Source organism: Balaenoptera musculus, chromosome 1 (assembly GCF_009873245.2).
Source record: "Balaenoptera musculus isolate JJ_BM4_2016_0621 chromosome 1, mBalMus1.pri.v3, whole genome shotgun sequence".
Taxonomy (NCBI): domain Eukaryota; kingdom Metazoa; phylum Chordata; class Mammalia; order Artiodactyla; family Balaenopteridae; genus Balaenoptera; species Balaenoptera musculus.
Window position 1 is genome coordinate 129,133,400 of NC_045785.1, and position 20,973 is coordinate 129,154,372.

The window sequence follows — 20,973 nt, forward strand, 5'->3', positions numbered from 1 at the left end:
TTGGAGGATATATTTCTAGTTTTGTAGCCTCTTAGAAGCCTTCTCTGATTCCCCCCACCGGGTAAGAGATAATCACTTACCTGCCTTATTCCCATGGTATCTCTTACAAATCTCCCTTATGGAACTCATTACATTGTAGTATTATTATTTCTACTTATCTGTTACATGTAGCTTTTGTTGATTGGCTGAATAAGTGACTAAATGAAAAAAAGAGGAAGAGTCCATGGACTTTTCAAGACCCCATGGCATGTAGTAGGTGTTCAACAAATATTTACTCAATTAAACTGGCTAGATTTACCTAGCTCTTTATGACCTGGGATTGATAATTATATCTCTTTAGCTGACAATTAGGCAGTTAGTAGGCATTCAATAAATAACTGTTGAATGATTGATTTACCCATTACCTTTCTAAATAAACCTATAGGAAAAAATAAGACTTTCTCTTCATAAGGGCTATTATTTATTTATTTTAACTAATGGGTATCAAGCATTCAATTGAATCTTATACAATATCCAAAGTAAGAAGGGAACAATATACAAAAATACAAAACACAATGTGCACAGAGGTGTAACTTGAAGAATACTGTAAAGCGGTCTTTTTCGTCCCTTTGACAGACACTAAGGAGAAATCATATTACCCATTTAGTCCTGTGCCATGACCTTATAGACTAATGAGGTAGAGCTATAACAGGGAAAGCTGGCCTGTCCCACGCCCACTTCCCTTCTGGGGCCAAGGAGAGGGACTATGTGCAGGAAATATCCAGAAGCACAGTCCATGTGGCCTGTGGCTGAAAGGGACCAGTGACAAGGAAAAGCATGTGACACCCAGGAGCAGCTTATCCTTGGGAATACACAGGCAGAATGTGAGACCAGAACTTCCATTTTTCTTTTTTATGCTAGGAAGCCGATACACCATTGTACAGAATAGAAAAAAACTTTCCTATTTTCACAATTTGCAGTCTAGATGGTAGAAGTGATAGAGTGGTAGGATTAAACATTAAACATTTTTTCCTCTGTCTTATGTTCCTAATTTTTTTTTGCAAATTTATAATTTTTCAAAAGTCCATTTATCAGCTAACCACTTAGGGTGTCTTCCCTGTTCCTCTCAGAACTGTCCCCTCCCTGATCTTCACCAACACACACACACACACACACACACTCACACACACACACACACACACACGATAGTCCCCTCCTGTCTATGTTAACATTATGAAATTACCACCTCCCTTGCCACAGCTGGTGGGCCTGGGCATTACATATTCCACCAATAGACAGACAGGCAGAAAAATCTAATGACTTTGTAGAGGGAGCCAAAAGAAGATTCCACAGAGGGGCAACCCTGATAAGAAATGCAGAATCTGAAAGCTTTCTAGGTCATTATTCAAGTCCCTTCCTGAGGTCTGGCCATGTGGTCTGGTTACCATGGGATCTGTAAAGTGCTCTGTGTCCTTATAATAAATCCTCCAACTCCATTTCTTTGCTAAACCTAGCTCAGATTGGTTCTGTTACTTGCAACCAAGTGGTTTTGACATGGAGTGAACCAGGTAGTGCTGGCACTAGTTGCCATTGGCATTAACAAAGACTTAGGCAATTACAAAGTTTACAACTGTCATGACTCACCCTTTTCCCAATCTCCCTCACTAATTACACTCTGCTAGAGTAGCACTGCAGGCTTGAGTGTTCGGCTTATGGAATCCAGCAATATGGAAAATTGCTTTCTTACCTTATTCATCTCAATGCCCTCATGTTTATCAATAATGCCTCTTGACCAAAGGAAGGTGAGGCTTTTCAGAGCTTTAGCAATCACGTTCCGGATTGCCTGCTTAGTCTTCAAAGCAATGACAACATCACGACCCTCATGCTCTATGAGTCCTGAAGCAAATAAAATTATCAGTAAGCAAACAATTCAATAACCACAATAATAACAAATATTTGCATAATAGTTTATAATTTCCAAAGTATTTATACAATATCCTTTCATTCTTGTCTCATATAGAACTTGTGAGACCAGTAGGACTAAAGTTATTTTCATCTTTATTTTACGGATGAGAGAATTGAAAAAAGGCTTCCTTCACCAGCTAAGAGAAAATCACTCCATCTTATTCCCATGGCATCTCCTACATATCTACATTATGAACTCATTACATTGTAATATTATTATTTTTCCTTATTTGTCTCATTCTCCATATTATATAATTTTTGGTGGGTGGATGAACAAATGACTGAATAAAAGTGCCCCTGGACTTTCGCTGGTGGGTCTTTCTGAGATCAAATCTCATATTTTTCCTCCTCAACAAGCATGAGAAGTCAAGGGACTGACTGGGAGTCAAGGCTTAAACTGCATCTGTTTCATCCTTGTAATCCTAACCTTGAGCACAACGCCTGACATCTGGAAGGTACTCAATCATTTTTTAACTGAAATGAGCTGAGCAGTGAAATGAAGGACACCATGGTGGAGAACATAGGTTTTAGTGTCTGATACACCTGGGCTTGAGATCTAGCTCACCACTTACCATCCATAGGACCTCAGGGGAGTTAACCTTTCTAAGCCTCAGTTTCATTATCTATAAAATGAAGATGATAATGGTATTTGCCTCATGGAGCAATTATACAGATTAAATGAAATAATGCATATAAAGCCATTAACACAATTCCTGATATAATTAGCATTCAGTAATAGGTTGCAGTAACCACATAGGAACAGGCACTCCCTTTCACATGACTGAATCAAGAAAACTTCGTAATATTCCATAGTGGTCTAAAACATAAAACAGCAACTCCTAGGCCCCTAATCTTTAAAAGCACGGAAATAAAAATCTGCTTAATATGTAAATGGAAACAATGGGTCCTGGATTTTCTGAGACGCTGCCAAAATATTCTGACCTATTGTCTCCAAACTTACAATTTCGTTCATTAGACCATGTTCTTTCAGTTTTGATGTGGAAAGTATGATCCTCATAAATCCATATGGCATCTTACAATGTGGTTATGAATACAAAGTGGTTTTGCTTTATTTCTTTTACAATAACGTCCATTTGTTAGGATGTTACCATATGCCAGGCTCTCTATTAGATACTTCTGCACACACTGAGAGCTTGGCCCACAGCCCACATATGAGAAAAAAAGACCCGAGAAGTTTTGTATAAAATCCTAGGACTCCCCTGTACGTTTCAACTCCAGCAGAGTGACTGTAGATGCTCAAGAAATGACATCCCTTGCAGCTCCACATTCCTTTGCAAAGTAAAGCAAAACAAAAACAACACCCTCTGTCAAAGGTAATCTTCATGTGTCTTTTTCTTACAACCTTAAGGCAGGGGTCCCCAAGCCCCGGGCCACGGAAAAGTACCAATCCGTGGCCTGTTAGGAACCAGGCCACACAGCAGGAGGTGAGCGGCAGGTGAGCGAGCAAAGTTTCATCTACATTTACAGCCATTCCCCATCACTTGCATTACCGCCTGAGCTCCACCTCCTGTCAGATCAGTAGTGGCATTAGATTCTCATACAAGTGTGAACCCTCCTGTGAACAACGCATGCAACGGATCTAGGTTGCGTGCTCCTTATGAGAATCCAATGCCTGATGATCTGAGGTAGAGCTGAGGCGGTAATGCTAGTGCTGGGGAGCGGCTGCAAATACAGATTATCATTAGCAGAGAGGTTTGACTGCACAGAGACCATAATAAATCAATTGCTTGCAGACTCATATCAAAACCGTATCAGTGAGTGGCAAGTGACAATTAAGCTGCACCTGGTGGCAGGCTTTATAGTGGCAAGTGAGTTGAGGTACTTCAATTGTACAGCTGCATCTGGGGGCAGGCTTTAAGTCAGAATCCGACAGTTATTTTAGGCCGTGCATGGCCCATCCGTTATTTTATTTTATTTTTGCCCATTATTTTATTCTCCACCTCCATCTGCACCTCTTTCCCGCACTCTGTACTTGTCTCAATCACAGTTTTGGTAAGCCCACAAGCTAACCCTAGCCAAAATGAATAAAAAACAAGCATCACTGGAGAGCTTCTTTGAAAAGGGGTTAAGACCCAATGATGATACAGCAGAAGACTCTAAGACTGCCAACAAAAAGAAAGCTGCACTTAAAAGAAAATACGGGGGGGGGGGGGGGGCGGAGTCAAGATGGCAGCATGGGAGGATGCGGAGTTCACGTTGCCCCACAACTAGGGCACCTGCTGGACACTGGTGGGGGAACTCGATGCCCAAGGAGGCGGGAGGAACCCCTGAGCGACAGGATAGGACGTGGGGGGAGTGAGGGGGAAGGAGAAGTGGAGGCCGGACAGGACCAGCACCGCTAAGGGGTGGCTGGGAGAGGGGAGGGGTTCCCATGCCTGCAGGGACCCTCAGGGATGCAGAGGATCAGAGGAAACCACACCTAGTGTTTTCCCTGCCCAATCGGCCTGCAAGTAGCCTGCTGGGCTTCCAGGCTGAGTCTTTCAGCCTCCAAGGCCCCCTCTGAATGATGCTGGTCCTGGGGAGGGGGGAGAAAAAGGAGAAGCGGACAGGGAGGGGCCCTCTGGGATTGGAGGAGCAGGGGAAGTTCCGTGGGCGTTTTCCCCACACACTCGGGCCCTAGGAAGTCTGCTCCTGGGCCTAATCCTCCGCCTCCAAGGCTCCCTCCATCTGCAGGGGTCCTAGGGGCATGGGGTGGGGGGCAGAAGAAGAGAGGCCAATGGGAAGGGACCCTCTGGGATCGGAGGATCAGGGGGACATGCCTAGTATTTCCCCCACCCACTGGTGCCAAGGGAGCCTGCTGGGGTCCTGGACCTGGTGCTCTGCCCTCTGAGGCCCGAGGCACTCCTGGGCCCCTCTCGCCACATTGAGCCTAACCCTCACCCCCCATCCCCCTAGGGCCTTTTCAGGCCCTGTGGGTCCTAAGCATAGGCCCCGCCAACCACCTAAACCCCACCCCTGCCTAAGCCCCACCCCCAACAGCCAAGGCCTTTTCCCCTTTTTTTCTCCTCTTTTTCACTATTGTGATTCTGTTTCACCTTCCAGTTGTTGTTTCATCTATATTTTTATTTTTTCTAACATATCTGTTAGTTTTCTAATCTTATTTTCTGTTTTACTCTTTGTTATTGTTCTGCTCCTTTTTTTTTTCTTTTTCTGCCCTGCAAGGCTTGCAGGATCTTTTTTTTTTTTTTTTTCACATACACACACTGTATTTTATTTTTACAAGAGATAAATAGACTGACACCAAGCATTGTACATGGATGACCACAACAAAAGCAACAATGATTGCAATTACCAAACATGAAACACACTCATACTATGTCATAATATTGACATTCAGTCCAGTAATCCTCCACTGTAACAGCTCCTTTACTTTGCAGTGAAAATTGATTTGTATATTCTTTGCCTCTGAGTCCTTGTGGGATTTTTTTTTTTTTTTATTCAGACAGAAAGTCACAAAAATTATACTCATCCTCATCAGTTCACTCAGTCCCATGTAATTAATTTTTTTTTATCTTGATCTTTTGTTAGCACTTTTATGAGTTCATCAGTTTTTCATTAGAGTTCTGAAAATGCTTATTCATTCAGTTCAGCAGTACAGTCAGTTACCAGAAACCTGTACTTCTCAGAGTCTTTTCCATGAATTTCTTGAAGATGAAACCCTTTTATAGGAACATATTTGCAAAATCATCAGAGTACACCCAGAACTGTCTGTAAATGATAAAAGACTTAAAAATGACCACAGTTAAAGATTTGATGAAAGTTCATAATAATGCAGTTGACAAGAAAATTAGTTATTTCTGAGATGTACATTTTAAAGTAATAACTAGGATTATTACTTATAACATTATACCAGAACATATAAGATTTTTAGAAATTTCATGTAATGTCTGAAACATTTATATTAACATATTTCCATACAAATAACCCAATGAAAGTTTAGTATTAGTTGTTTTGTTTGTTTTTTTATACTGCAGGTTATTATTAGGCATCAGTTTTATACACATCAGTGTATACATGTCAATCCCAATCGCCCAATTCAGCACACCACCATCCCCACCTCACCGCAGTTTTCCCCCCTTGGTGTCCATATGTCCATTCTCTACATCTGTGTCTCAACTTCTGCCCTGCAAACTGGCTCATCTGTACCATTTTTCTAGGTTCCGCATACATGCATTAATATACGATATTTGTTTTTCTCTTTCTGACTTACTTCACTCTGTATGACAGTCTCTAGATCCATCCACTTCTCAACAAATGACTCAATTTCGTTCCTTTTTATGGCTGAGTAATATTCCATTGTATATATGTACCACATCTTCTTTATCCATTCCTCTGTTGATGGGCATTTAGGTTGCTTCCATGACCTGGCTATTGTAAATAGTGCTGCAATGAACATTCGGGTGCATGTGTCTTTTTGAATTACGGTTTTCTCTGGGTATATGCCCAGTAGTGGGATTGCTGGGTCATATGGTAATTCTATTTTTAGTTTTTTAAGGAACCTCCATATTGTTCTCCATAGTGGCTGTATCAATTTACATTCCCACCAACAGTGCAAGAGGGTTCCCTTTTCTCCACACCCTCTCCAGCATTTGTTGTTTGTAGATTTTCTGATGATGCCCATTCTAACAGGAGTGAGGTGATACCTCATTGTAGTTTTGATTTGCATTTCTCTAATAATTAGTGATGTTGAGCATCTTTTCATGTGCTTCGTGGCCGTCTGTATGTCTTCTTTGGAGAAATGTCTATTTAGGTCTTCTGCCCATTTTTGGATTGGGGTGTTTGTTTCTTTGATATTGAGCTGAATGAGCTGTTTATATATTTTGGAGATTAATCCTTTGTCCGTTGATTCATTTGCAAATATTTTCTCCCATTCTGAGGGTTGTCTTTTCGTCTTGTTTATGGTTTCCTTTGCTGTGCAAAAGCTTTGAAGTTTCATTAGGTCCCACTTGTTTATTTTTGTTTTATTTCCATTACTCTAGGAGGTGGATCAAAAAGATCTTGCTGTGATTTATGTCAAAGAGTGTTCTTCCTATGTTTTCCTCTAAGAGTTTTATAGTGTCCAGTCTTACATTTAGGTCTCTAATCCATTTTGAGTTTATTTTTGTGTATGGTGTTAGGGAGTATTCTAATTTCATTCTTTTACATGTAGCTGTCCAGTTTTCCCAGCACCACTTATTGAAGAGACTGTCTTTTCTCCATTGTATATCTTTGCCTCCTTTGTCATAGATTAGTTGACCATAGGTGCGTGGGTTAATCTCTGGGCTTTCTATCTTGTTCCATTGATCTATGTTTCTGTTTTTGTGCCAGTACCATATTGTCTTGATTACTGTAGCTTTGTAGTATAGTCTGAAGTCAGGGAGTCTGATTCCTCCAGCTCCATTTTTTTCCCTCAAGACTGCTTTGGCTATTCGGGGTCTTTTGTGTCTCCATACAAATTTTAAGATGATTTGTTCTAGCTCCGTAAAAAATGCCATTGGTAATTTGATAGGGATTGCATTGAATCTGTAGATTGCTTTGGGTACTATAGTCATTTTCAAAATGTTGATTCTTCCAATCCAAGAACATGGTATATCTCTCCATCTGTTGGTATCATCTTTAATTTCTTTCATCAGTGTCTTATAGTTTTCTGCATACAGGTCTTTCGTCTCCCTAGGTAGGTTTATTCCTAGGTATTTTATTCTTTTTGTTGCAATGGTAAATGGGAGTGTTTCCATAATTTCTCTTTCAGATTTTTCATCATTAGTGTATAGGAATGCAAGAGATTTCTGTGCATTAATTTTGTATCCTGCAACTTTACCGTATTCATTAATTAGCTCTAGCAGTTTTCTGGTGGCAGTTTTAGGATTCTCTATGTATAGTATCATGTCATCCGCAAACAGTGACAGTTTTACTTCTTCTTTTCCAATTTGTATTCCTTTTATTTCTTTTTCTTCTCTGATTGCCGTGGCTAGGACTTCCAGAACTATGTTGAATAATAGTGGTGAGAGTGGACATCCTTGTCTTGTTCCTGATCTTAGAGGAAATGCTTTCAGTTTTCCACCATTGACAATGATGTTTGCTGTGGGTTTGTCATATATGGCCTTTATTATGTTGAGGTAGGTTCCCTCTATGCCCACTTTCTGGAGAGTTTTTATCATAAATGGGTGTTGAATTTTGTCAAAAGCTTTTTCTGCATCTATTGAGATGATCATATGGTTTTTATTCTTCAATTTGTTAATATGGTGTATCACATTGATTGATTTGCGTATATTGAAGAATCCTTTCATCCCTGGGATAAATCCCACTTGATCGTGGTGTATGATCCTTTTAATGTGTTGCTGGATTCTGTTTGCTAGTATTTTGTTGAGGATTTTTGCATCTATATTCATCAGTGATATTGGTCTGTAATTTTCTTTTTTTGTAGTGTCTTTGTCTGGTTTTGGTATCAGGGTGATGGTGGCCTCATAGAATGAGTTTGGGAGTGTTCCTTCCTCTGCAATTTTTTGGAAGAGTTTGAGAAGGATGGTGTTAGCTCTTCTCTAAATGTTTGATAGAATTCACCTGTGAAGCCATCTGGTCCTGGACTTTTGTTTGTTGGAAGATTTTTAATCACAGTTTCAATTTCATTACTTGTGATTGGTCTGTTCATATTTTCTGTTTCTTCCTGATTCAGTCTGGGAAGGTTATACCTTTCTAAGAATTTGTCCATTTCTTCCAGGTTGTCCATTTTATTGGCATAAAGTTGCTTGTAGTAGTCTCTTAGGATGCTTTGTATTTCTGCGGTGTCTGTTGTAACTTCTCCTTTTTCATTTCTGATTTTATTGATTTGAGTCCTCTCCCTCTTTTTCTTGATGAGTCTGGCTAATGGCTTATCAATTTTGTTTATCTTCTCAAAGAACCAACTTTTAGTTTTATTGATCTTTGCTATTGTTTTCTTTGTTTCTATTTCATTTATTTCTGCTCTGATCTTTATGATTTCTTTCCTTCTGCTAACTTTGGGTTTTGTTTGTTCTTCTTTCTCTAGTTTCTTTAGGTGTAAGGTTAGATTGTTTACTTGAGATTTTTCTTGTTTCTTTAGGTAGGCTTGTATAGCTATAAACTTCCCTCTTAGAACCGCTTTTGCTGCATCCCATAGGTTTTGGGTCGTCGTGTTTTCATTGTCATTTGTCTCTAGGTATTTTTTGATTTCCTCTTTGATTCTTCAGTGATCTCTTGGTTATTTAGTAACGTATTGTTTAGCCTCCATGTGTTTGTCCTTTTTACGTTTTTTTCCCTGTAATTCATTTCTAATCTCATAGCGTTGTGGTCAGAAAAGATGCTTGATATGATTTCAATTTTCTTAAATTTACTGAGGCTTGATTTGTGACCCAAGATGTGATCTATCCTGGAGAATGTTCCGTGCACACTTGAGAAGAACGTGTAATCTGCTGTTTTGGATGGAATGTCCTATATATATCAATTAAATCTATCTGGTCTATTGTGTCATTTAAAGCTTCTGTTTCCTTATTTATTTTCATTTTGGATGATCTGTCCATTGGTGTAAGTGAGGTGTTAAAGTCCCCCACTATTATTGTGTTACTGTCGATTTCCTCTTTTAGAGCTGTTAGCAGTTGCCTTATGTATTGAGGTGCTCCTATGTTGGGTGCATATATATTTATAATTGTTATATCTTCTTCTTGGATTGATCCCTGGATCATTATGTAGTGTCCTTCCTTGTCTCTTGTAACATTCTTTATTTTAAAGTCTATTTTATCTGATATGAGTATAGCTACTCCAGCTTTCTTTTGATTTCCATTTGCATGGAATATCTTTTTCCATCCCCTCACTTTCAGTCTGTATGTGTCCCTAGGTCTAAAGTGGGTCTCTTGTAGACAGCATATATATGGGTCTTGTTTTTGTATCCATTCAGCCAGTCTATGTCTTTTGGTTGGGGCATTTAATCCATTCACGTTTAAGGTAATTATCGATATGTATGTTCCTATGACCATTTTCTTAATTGTTTTGGGTTTGTTTTTGTAGGTCCTTTTCTTCTCTTGTGTTTCCCACTTAGAGAAGTTCCTTTAGCATTTGTTGTAGAGCTGGTTTGGTGGTGCTGAATTCTCTTAGCTTTTGCTTGTCTGCAAAGCTTTTGATTTCTCCATCAAATCTAAATGAGATCCTTGCCGGGTAGAGTAATCTTGGTTGTAGGTTCTTCCCTTTCATCACTTTAAGTATATCATGCCACTCCCTTCTGGCTTGCAGAGTTTCTGCTGAGAAATCAGCTGTTAACCTTATGGGAGTTCCCTTGTATATTATTTGTCGTTTTTCCCTGGCTGCTTTCAATAATTTTTCTTTGTCTTTAATTTTTGCCACTTTGATTACTATGTGTCTCGGCGTGTTTCTCCTTGGGTTTATTCTGTATGGGACTCTCTGCGCTTCCTGGACTTGGGTGGCTATTTCCTTTCCCATGTTAGGGAAGTTTTCGACTATAATCTCTTCAAATATTTTCTCTGGTCCTTTCTCTCTCTCTTCTCCTTCTGGGACCCCTATAATGCGAATGTTGTTGCGTTTAATGTTGTCCCAGATGTCTCTTAGGCTGTCTTCATTTCTTTTCATTCTTTTTTCTTTAGTCTGTTCCGCAGCAGTGAATTCCACCATTCTGTCTTCCAGGTCACTTATCCGTTCTTCTGCCTCAGTTATTCTGCTATCGATTCCTTCTAGTGTAGTTTTCATTTCAGTTATTGTATTGTTCATCTCTGTTTGTTTGTTCTTTAATTCTTCTAGGTCTTTGTTAATCATTTCTTGCATCTTCTCAATCTTTGCCTCCATTCTTATTCCGAGGTCCTGGATCATCTTCACTATCATTATTCTGAATTCTTTTTCTGGAAGGTTGCCTATCTCCACTTCATTTAGTTGTTTTTCTGGGGTTTCTTCTTGTTCCTTCATCTGGTACATAGCCCTCTGCCTTTTCATCTTGTCTATCTTTCTGTAACTGTGGTTTTTGGTCCACAGGCTGCAGGATTATAGTTTTTCTTGCTTCTGTTGTCTGCCCTCTGGTGGTTGAGGCTATCTAAGAGGCTTGATGGGAGGCTCTGGTGGTGGGTAGAGCTGACTGTTGCTGTGGCGGTCAGAGCTCAGTAAAACCTTAATCCACTTGACTGTTGATGGGTGGGGCTGGGTTCCCTCCCTGTTGCTGTGGCCATCAGAGCTCAGTAAAACCTTAATCCACTTGACTGTTGATGGGTGGGGCTGGGTTCCCTCCCTGTTGGTTGTTTTGCCTGAGGCAACCCAACACTGGAGCCTACCCGTGCTCTTTGGTGGGGTTAATGGCAGATTCTGGGAGGGCTCACGCCAAGGAGAACTTCCCAGAACCTCTGCTGCCAGTGTCCTTATCCCCACGGTGAAACAGAGCCACCACTCGCCTCTGCAGGAGACCCCCCAACACCAGCAGGTAGGTCTGGTTCAGTCTCCCCCAGGGTCACTGCTCCTTCCCCTGGGTCCCGATGCACACATTACTTTGTGTGTGCCCTCCAAGAGTGGGGTCTCTGTTTCCCCCAGTCCTGTCAAAGTCCTGCAATCAATTCCCACTAGGCTTCAAAGTCTGATTCTCTAGGAATTCCTCCTCCCGTTGCCGGACCCCCAGGTTGGGAAGCCTGACGTGGGGCTCAGAACCTTCACTCCAGTGGGTGGACTTCTGTGGTATAAGTGTTCACCAGTCTGTGAGTCACCCACCCAGCAGTTATGGGATTTGATTTTACTCTGATTGCGCCCCTCCTACCGTCTCACTGTGGCTTCTCCTCTGTCCTTGGACGTGGGGTATCCTCCTTGGTGAAGTTCAGGGTCTTCCTGTCAATGATTGTCCAGCAGCCAGTTGTGATTCTGGTGCTCTCGCAAGAGGGAGTGAGAGCACGTCCTTCTACTCCGCCATCTTGGTTAATCTCCCCAGCTTGCAGGATCTTGATTCATGAGCCAGGGGTCGGGCCTGAGCTCCTGCAGTGGGAACTCTGAGTCTAAACCACGGGACTAACAGAGAACCTCAGACCCCAGGGAATATTCATCAGAGTGAGGTCTCCCAGAGGTTCTCATCTTGGCAACAAGACCCAGCTCTAGCTAACAGCCTACAAACTCCAGTGCTGGAAGCCTCAGGCCAAACAACCAGTAAGACAGGAACAAAATCCCACCCATCAGGAAAAAAAACAATGAGATGACAAAAATATATGTCACAGATGAAGGACCAAGGTAAAAACCTACAAGACCAAATAAATGAAGAGGAAATAGGTAATCTACCTGAAAAAGAATTCAGAGTAACGATAGTAAAGCTGATCCAAAATCTTGGAAATAGAATGGAGGCACAGATCGAGAAAATAAGAGAAATGTTTAACAAAGATCTAGAAGAACTAAAGAACAAACAGAGATGAACAGCATAATAATTGAAATGAAAAATACACTAGAGGGAATCAAGAGCAGAATAAATGAGGCAGAAGAATGAATAAGTGAGCTGTAAGACAGAATGGTGGAAAAAACTGCCGAGGAGCAGAATAAAGAAAAAACAATGAAAAGAATTAAAGACAATCTCAGAGACCTCTGGGACAACACTAAACTCACCAACATTCAGATTATAGGGGTCCCATAAGAAGAAGAGAAAAAGAAAGAGTCAGAAAATATTTGAAGAGATTATAGGCGAAAACTGCCCAAACATGGGAAAGGAAATAGTCACCCAAGTCCAGGAAGTGCAGAGAGTCCCATACAGGACAAACCCTATGAAAAACACAGCAAGACACATATTACTCAAACTAACAAAAATTAAATTCAAAGAAAAAATATTAAGAGCAGCAAGAGAAAAACCAAAAATAACATACAAAGGAATCCCCATAAGGTTATCAGCTGATTTTTCAGCAGACACTCTGCAGGCCAGAAGGGAGTGGCAGGATATACTAAAAGTGATGAAAGAGAAAAACCTACAACCAAGATTACTCTACCCAGCAAGGATCTCATTCAGATTCAGTGGAGAAATCAAAAGCTTTACAGATAAGCAAAAGCTAAGAGAATTCAGCACCACCAAACCAGCTTTACAACAAATGCTAAAGGAACTTCTCTAGGAGGGAAACAAAAGAGAAGACAAAGACCCACACAAACAAACTCAAACAATTAAGAAAATGGTGATAGGAACATACATATCGATAATAACCTTGAATGTAAATGATTAAATGCTCCAACCAAAAGACACAGGCTCGCTGAATGGATACAAAAACAAGACGCATATATATGCTGTCTATAAGAAACCCACTTCAGACCTAGGGACACATACAGACTGAAAGTGAAGGGATAGAAAAAGATAGTCCATGCAAACGGAAATCAAAAGAAAGCTGGAGTAACAATACTCATATCAGATAAAATAGACTTTAAAATAAAGACTGTTAGAAGAGATAAGGAAAGACACTACATAATGATCAAGGGATCAATCCAAGACGAAGATATGACGGTTATAAATACTTATGCACCCAACATAGGAGCACCTCAATACATAAGGCAAATGTTAACAGCCATAAAAGGGGAAATCGACAGTAACACAATAATAGTAGGGGACTTTAACACCACACTTACACCAATGGACAGACCATCCAAACAGAAAATAAATAAGGAAACACAAGCTTCAAATGACACAACAGACCAGAAAGATTTAACTGATATTTATATGACATTCCACCTGAAAGTGGCAGAATACAATTTCTTCTCAAGTGCACATGGAAGATTCTCCAGGACAGATCATGTCTTGGGTCACAAATAAAGCCTCGGAAAATTTAAGATAATTGAAAGCGTATCAAGCATCGTTTCTTTCTTTTTTTTTAATAGATCTTTATTGGAGTATAATTGCTTCACAATACTGTGTTAGTTTCTGTTGTACAACAAAGTGAATCAGCCATATGCATACATATATCCCCATATCCCCTCCCTCTTGAGCCTCCCTCCCACTCTCCTTACCCCACCTCTCTAGGTCATCGGAAAGCACTGAGCTGATCTCCCTATACCATGCTGCTTCCCACTAGCTAATTATTTTACACTCGGTAGTGTATATATGTCGATATGAAGCATCTTTTCTTACCACAACGCTATGAGATTAGATATCAATTACAGGGAAAAAAAACTGTAAAAAACACAAATATATGGAGGCTAAACATGCACTACTACATAATCAAGAGATCACAGAAGAAATTAAAAAATACATAGAAACAAATGACAATGAAAAGAGGACCACCCAAAACCTATGGGATGCAGCAAAAGCAGTTCTAAGAGGAAAGTTTATAGCAATTCAACCTCACCTCAAGAAACAAGAAAAATCTCAAATAAACAATCTAACCTTACACCTAAAGGAACTAGAGAAAGGAGAACAAACAAAACCCAAAGTCAGTAGATGGAAAGAAATCATAAAGATCAGAGCAGAAATAAATGAAATAGAAATGAAGAAAACAATAGCAAAGATCAATAAAACTGAAAGTTGGATCTTTGAGAAGGTAAACAAAACTGATAAACCTTTAGCCAGACTCATCAAGAAAAAGAGGGAGAGGACTCAAATCAATAAAATTAGAAATGAAAAAGGAGAAATCACAACTGACACTGCAGAAATACAAAGGATTATAAGAGACTAGTACAAACAACTGTATGCCAATCAAATGGACAACCACGAAGAAATGGACAAATTCTTGGAAGGTACAATTTTCCAAGACTGAACCAGGAAGAAATAGAAAATATAAACAGACCTTTCACTAGTAAAGAAATTGAAACTGTAATTAAAATCTTCCAACAAACAACAAAAGTCCAGGACCAGATGGCTTCACAGGCGAATTCTATCAAACATTTAGATAAGAGCTAACACCCATCCTTCTCAAACTCTTCCAAAAAATTGCAGAGAAAGGAGCACTTCCAAGCTCACTCTATGAGGCCACTCTCACCCTGATACCAAAACCAGACAAAAATATCACAAAAAAGGAAATTAGAGACCAATATCACAGGTGAACATAGACGCAAAAATCTTCAACAAAATGCTAGCAAACAGAATCCAGCAACACATTAAAAGTATCTTACACCATGATCAAGTGGGATTTATTCCAGGGATGCAAGGATTCTTCAATATATGCAAATCAATCAATGTGATACAACATATTAACAAATTAACAATAAAAACCATGTGATCATCTCAATACATGCAGAAAAAGCATTTGAAAAAATTCAACAGCCATTTATGATAAAAACTCTCCAGAAAGTGGTCATAGAGGGAACTTACCTCAACATAATAAAGGCCATATACAACAAACCCACAGCAAAACATCATTCTTAATGGTGAAAAACTGAAGCATTTCCTCTAAGATCAGGAAGAAGACAAGGATGTCCACTGTCGCCACTATTATTCAACATAGTTTTGGAGTCCTAGCCACGGCAATCAGAGAAGAAAAAGAAATAAAAGGAATCCAAATTGGAAAAGAAGAAGTAAAACTGTCACTGTTTTCAGATCACATAATACAATACATAGAAAATCCTAAAGATGCCACCAGAAAACTACTAGAACTAATCAATGAATTTGGTAAGGTTGCAGGATACAAAATTAATGCACGGAAATCTCTGGCATTCCTATACACTAACAACAAAAAATCTGAAAGAGAAATTAAGGAAACAATCCCATTTGCCATCGCAACAAAAAGAATAAAATACCTAGGAATAAACCTACCTAAGGAGGCAAAAGACTTGTACTCAGAAAACTATAAAACACTGATGAAAGAAAACAACGATGACATAAACAGATGGAGAAATATACCATGTTCTCAGATTGGAAGAATCAATATTGTGAAGACGACTATACTACTGAAAGAAATCTACAGATTCAATGCAATCCCTATCAAACTATCAATGGCATTCTTCACAGAATTAGAACAAAAAATTTTACAGTTTATATGGAAACACAAAAGACCCCGAATAGCCAAAGTAATCTTGAGAACGAAAAATGCAGCTGGAGGAATCAGGCTCCCCGACTTCAGACTATACTACAAAGCTACAGCAATCAAGACAGTATGGTACTTGGCACAAAAACAGAAATATATATCAGTGGTAACAGGACAGAAAGTCCAGAGATAAACCCACACACCTATGGTCACCTAATTTATGACAAAGGAGGCAAGAACATACAATGGAGAAAACACAGCCTCTTCAATAAGTGATGCTGGGAAACTGGACAGCTACACGTAAAAGAATGAAATTAGAACACTCCCCACCACCACAGACAAAAATAAACTCAAAATCGATTAAAGAACTAAATGTAAGACTGGACACTATAAACTCTTAGAGGAAAACATAGGAAAAACACTCTTTGAGATAAACCACAGCAAGATCTTTTTTGATCCACCTCCGAGAGTAATGAAAATAAAAACAAAAATAAACAAATGGGACCTAATTAAACTTAAAAGCTTTTGCACAGCAAAGGAAGCCATAAACAAAATGAAAAGACAACCCTCAGAATGGGAGAAAATATTTGCAAACGAAGCAATGGACAAAGGATTCATCTCCAAAATATACAAAGAGCTCATGGAGCTCAATATCAAAAAACAAACAATTCAACTAAAAACTGGGTGGAAGACCTAAATAGACATTTCTCCAAAGAAGACATACAGATGGCCAAGAGGCACATGAAAAGATCTCAACATCACTAATTATTAGATAAATGCAAATCAAAACTACAGTGAAGTATCACCTCACACTGGTCAGAATGGCATCATCAAAAAATCTACACAGAATAAATGCTGGAGAGGGTGTGGAGAAAAGGGAACCCTTTTGCACTGTTGGTGGGAATGTACATTGATACAGCCACTGTGGAGAGCAATATGCAGGTTCCTTAAAAAACTAAAAATGGAACTACCATATGACCCAGCAATCCCACTACTGGGCATATACCCTGAGAACACCATAATTCAAAACGACACATGGGGGCTTCCTTGGTGGCACAGTGGTTAAGTATCCACCTGCCAATGCAGGGGACAAGGGTTCAAGTCCTGGTCCGGGAAGATCTGACATGCCACAGAGCAACTAAGCCTGTGTGCCACAACTCCTGAGCCTGTGCTCTGGAGCCCATGTGCCACAACTACTGCATCCCACATGCCACAACTACTGAATCCTACGTGCTACAACTACTGAAGCCCACGCGCCTAGAGCCCATGCTCCGCAACAAGAGAAGCCACCACAATGAGAAACCCGCGCACCGCAACGAAGAGTAGCCCCCACTCACTGCAACTAGAGAAAAGACTGCATGCAGCAACAAAGACCCAACACAGTCAAAAATAAATAAATTTAAATAAAATTTTTAAAAAAAGGACACATGTACCCCAATGATTATTGCAGCACTATTTATAATAGCCAGGACATGGAAACTACCTAAATGTCCAACAACAAATGAATGAATAAAGAAGATGCGGTATATATATACAATGGAATATTACTCAGCCATAAAAAGGAACGAAATTGGGTCATTTGTAGAGATGTGGATGGACCTAGAGTCTGTCATACAGAGTGAAGTAAGCCAGAAAGAGAAAAGCAAATATTGTATAGTAACGCATATATGTGGATTCTAGAAAAATGGTACAGATGAACCTATCTGCAGGGCAGGAATATAGATGTAGACGTAGAGAACAGACATATGGACACGGGGGGGGAGGGGGGGGGGGGGACGAATTGGGAGATTAGGTTTGACATAAATACACTACCATGTGTAAAACAGATTGCTAGTGGGAACCTGCTGTATAGTACAGGGAGCTCAGCTCGGTGCTCTGTGACAACCTAGATGGGTGGAATGGGGGCAGTGGGAGGCGGACCAAGAGGGAGGGGATACATGTATACATATAGCTGATTCACTTCATTGTACAGCAGAAACTAACACAACATTGTAAAGCGATTATACTCCAATAAAAATTTAAAAATTAATTTAAAAAGAAAGAAAAGAAAATACCAAGAGTCTTACTTAAATTATAGGTTCATTGCAACAGGTGATTCACATTCTCCAAGCCCACTTTGTATAATATGTGGCGACATGCTATCCAATGGAACTATGAAACCTTCAAAACTGCTTTGCCACATGGAGACCAAGCATGCTGCATTAAAAGACAAGCCTTTGGAGTTTTCAAAAGAAAAAAGTGTGAACACGAAGAACAGAAGCAATTATTGAAGGCCACCATTTCATCAAATGTGTCTGCACTGAGAGCATCATTCTTAGTGGCTAACCGTATTGCTAAAGCTAAGAAGCCCTTTACTATTGGTGAAGAGTTGATCCTGCCTGCTGCTAAGGACATTTGTCATGAACTTTTAGGAGAGCCTGCAGTTCAAAAGGTGACACGTGTTCCTCTTTTGGCTAGATGAATTGGTGAAACTAGATGAATTGGTGAAATAGCAGAGGTTAGTGAGGCACACAACTGTTAGAGAGGATTAATGAGTCACCGTGGTACACAATCCAGGTTGACGAGTGTCTACTGATGTTGACATCAAGGCAACAATGCTTGTTTTTGTGCGATATATATTCAGGAGGATGTGCATGAGGATATGTTATGTGCACTTTTGTTGCCAACCAACACCACAGCTGCAGAACTATTCAAGTCTCTGAATGATTATATATCAGGAAAACTGAATTGGTCATTTTGTGTCGGTATATGCCATGGATGGAACGGCTGCCATGACTAGACATCTTTCTGGTTTCACTACTCGGGTCAAAGAGGGTCGCTTCTGAATGTGAGTCTATGCACTGTGTCATCCACAGAGAAATGCTGGCTAGCCGAAAAATGTCACCTGAACTTAACAACGTTTGCAGGATATGATTAAAATTATCAACTAAATTTAAAGTACATGTCCTTAACTCACGTCTGTTTGCGCAGCTCTGTGAGGAGATGGACGCAGAGCACACAAGTCTTCTCTTATACACAGAAGTGAGATGGCTTTCTAAAGGTAGATCACTGGCCAGGGTTTTTTGAGTTACGAGAGCCACTCCAGAGATTTCTTTTAGAAAAACAGTCACCACTGGCAGCATATTTCAGTGACACAGAATGGGTCGCAAAACTTGCTTACTTGTGTGACATATTCAACCTGCTCAACGAACTCAATCTGTCACTTCAGGGGAGAACGACACTACTGTGTTCAAGTCGGCAGTAAAGTGGCTGCATTCAAAGCCAACTGGAATTATGGGGACGACGAGGGAACACTGGGATTTTTGACATGTTTTAAACATTAGCAGAGATTTTGAAAGAGACTGAGCCAGGGCCTTCTTCCTCCCAGCTGGTGCATGATCACCTACCTCAGCTTTCAAAAGAGTTGAGCATTACTACTTCCAACCACAAAAGATCCCCGAACTGGGAAGGAATGGATCTGCGACCCAGTTGTGAATAAGCCAGGTGAATCGACTTTGTCTGTGCTAGAAGAGGATCAACTGCTTGAGGTCGCAAATGACGGTGGCCTTAAAAGTATGTTTGAGACAACTTCAAATCTCCTATGTTCTGGATTAAAGTCAAGGCGGAATACCCTGAGATTGCCACAAAAAGCACTGAAAAGGCTGCTTCCATTTCCAACATCCCATCTTTGTGAAGCAGGGTTTTCTGCAGTGACAGCCACCAAAACGAGATTACGGAGGTAGACTGGACAATAAGCAACACAATGTAATAATAATAGAAATAAAGTGCACAATAAATGTAATGTGCTTGAATCATCCCAAAACCATCCCCCCATCTGTGGAAAAATTGTTTTCCAAGAAACTGGTCCCTGGTGCCAAAAAGGTGGGGACCTCTGCCTTAAGGAATCTGATCTTGCCACCTTAATACACTTTCTGCACTCTTCATTTTTCTTTATGCTTCCATAGCAAATAATAGAACTCCTCTTCTGCAATTATCTATTGACATGCTCACCACTTCCCACCAGGATCTACACTTTATGTACACCTGGCCTATTAAATGGGTTCAATAAATGCTTATTGAATGAATAAACGAATGAGTCAATGATTGAATGAAAACATGAACTTGTCTTCCTTTGGTTAAATTACGGGATGATAAGGTGTGATTTCAGGAAATTAGATATTCCAACTACTTACCTAGTTCTTTGACAGCATCTCGTTTGTCTGGTTTCCAAATTTCATATAATTTCTTGTGAGAAGTTAAGAAACACATTAATTTCTAATTACACCAGTGCATTACTGGCTTTAAAATCTGAGAGAAAGAAGTATGGTAGGGGCTTCCCTGGTGGCACAGTGGTTTGAGAATCCGCCTGCCAATGCAGGGGACACAGGTTCGAGCCCTGGTCTGGGAAGATCCCACATGTCACGGAGCAACTAGGCCCATGAGCCACAACTACTGAGCCTGCGCGTCTGGAGCCTGTGCTCTGCAACAAGAGAGGGCTGCGATAGTGAGAGGCCCGCGCACCGCAATGAAGAGTGGCCCCGCTTGCCGCAACTAGAGAAAGCCCTCGCACAGAAACGAAGACCCAACACAGACAAAAATATAAATTAATTAATTAATTAAAAAAAAAAAAAGAATCTGCCTGCCGATGCAGGGGACACAGGTTTGGGCCCTGGTCCAGGAAGATCCCACATGCCACGGAGCAACTAAGCCCGTGCGCCACAACTACTGAGCCTGTGCTATAGATCTCGTAAGCCACAACTACTAAAGCCCGCGTGCCTAGAGCCCGTGCTCCACGACAAGAGAAGCCACCGCAATGAGAAGCCTGCGCACCACAACAAAGAGTAGCCCCCGCTTGCCGCAACTAGAGAAAGCCCGCGTGCAGCAACGAAGACCCAACCCAGCCAAAAATAAATAAATTAAATAAATAAAATTTTTTAAAAAAGAAGTAAGGTAGAAGAAATCTCACTTAGATTAGCGTTTGGGGAGATATTTAGCTCAAATCTTCCCTGTCAATTCTGCTGCTTTTCCCCAGGCTCACACTCATAGTGCAATGGATGCTGTGTAGTAGCTTACATAACTACTGTGCCTAATATTTCTTAGATAACACTAGTGTACACTTCACTGTGCATCAAGGAGA

The 20,973-nt window shown here is 40.3% G+C and overlaps 1 protein-coding gene across 1 annotated transcript in view; it reads right to left on the reverse strand.

The window, feature by feature from the left end:
* SLC9C2 (solute carrier family 9 member C2 (putative)) overlaps positions 1-20,973 on the reverse strand; it is a 168,052-nt gene that overhangs the window by 26,430 nt on the left and 120,649 nt on the right. The window contains exons 23-24 of the mRNA XM_036825109.1: positions 20,030-20,081; positions 1,727-1,875 (exon numbers count right to left, since the gene is read on the reverse strand). Coding sequence (XP_036681004.1) covers positions 1,727-1,875; positions 20,030-20,081 — 201 coding nt within the window. The remainder of the gene's footprint in view (positions 1-1,726; positions 1,876-20,029; positions 20,082-20,973) is intronic.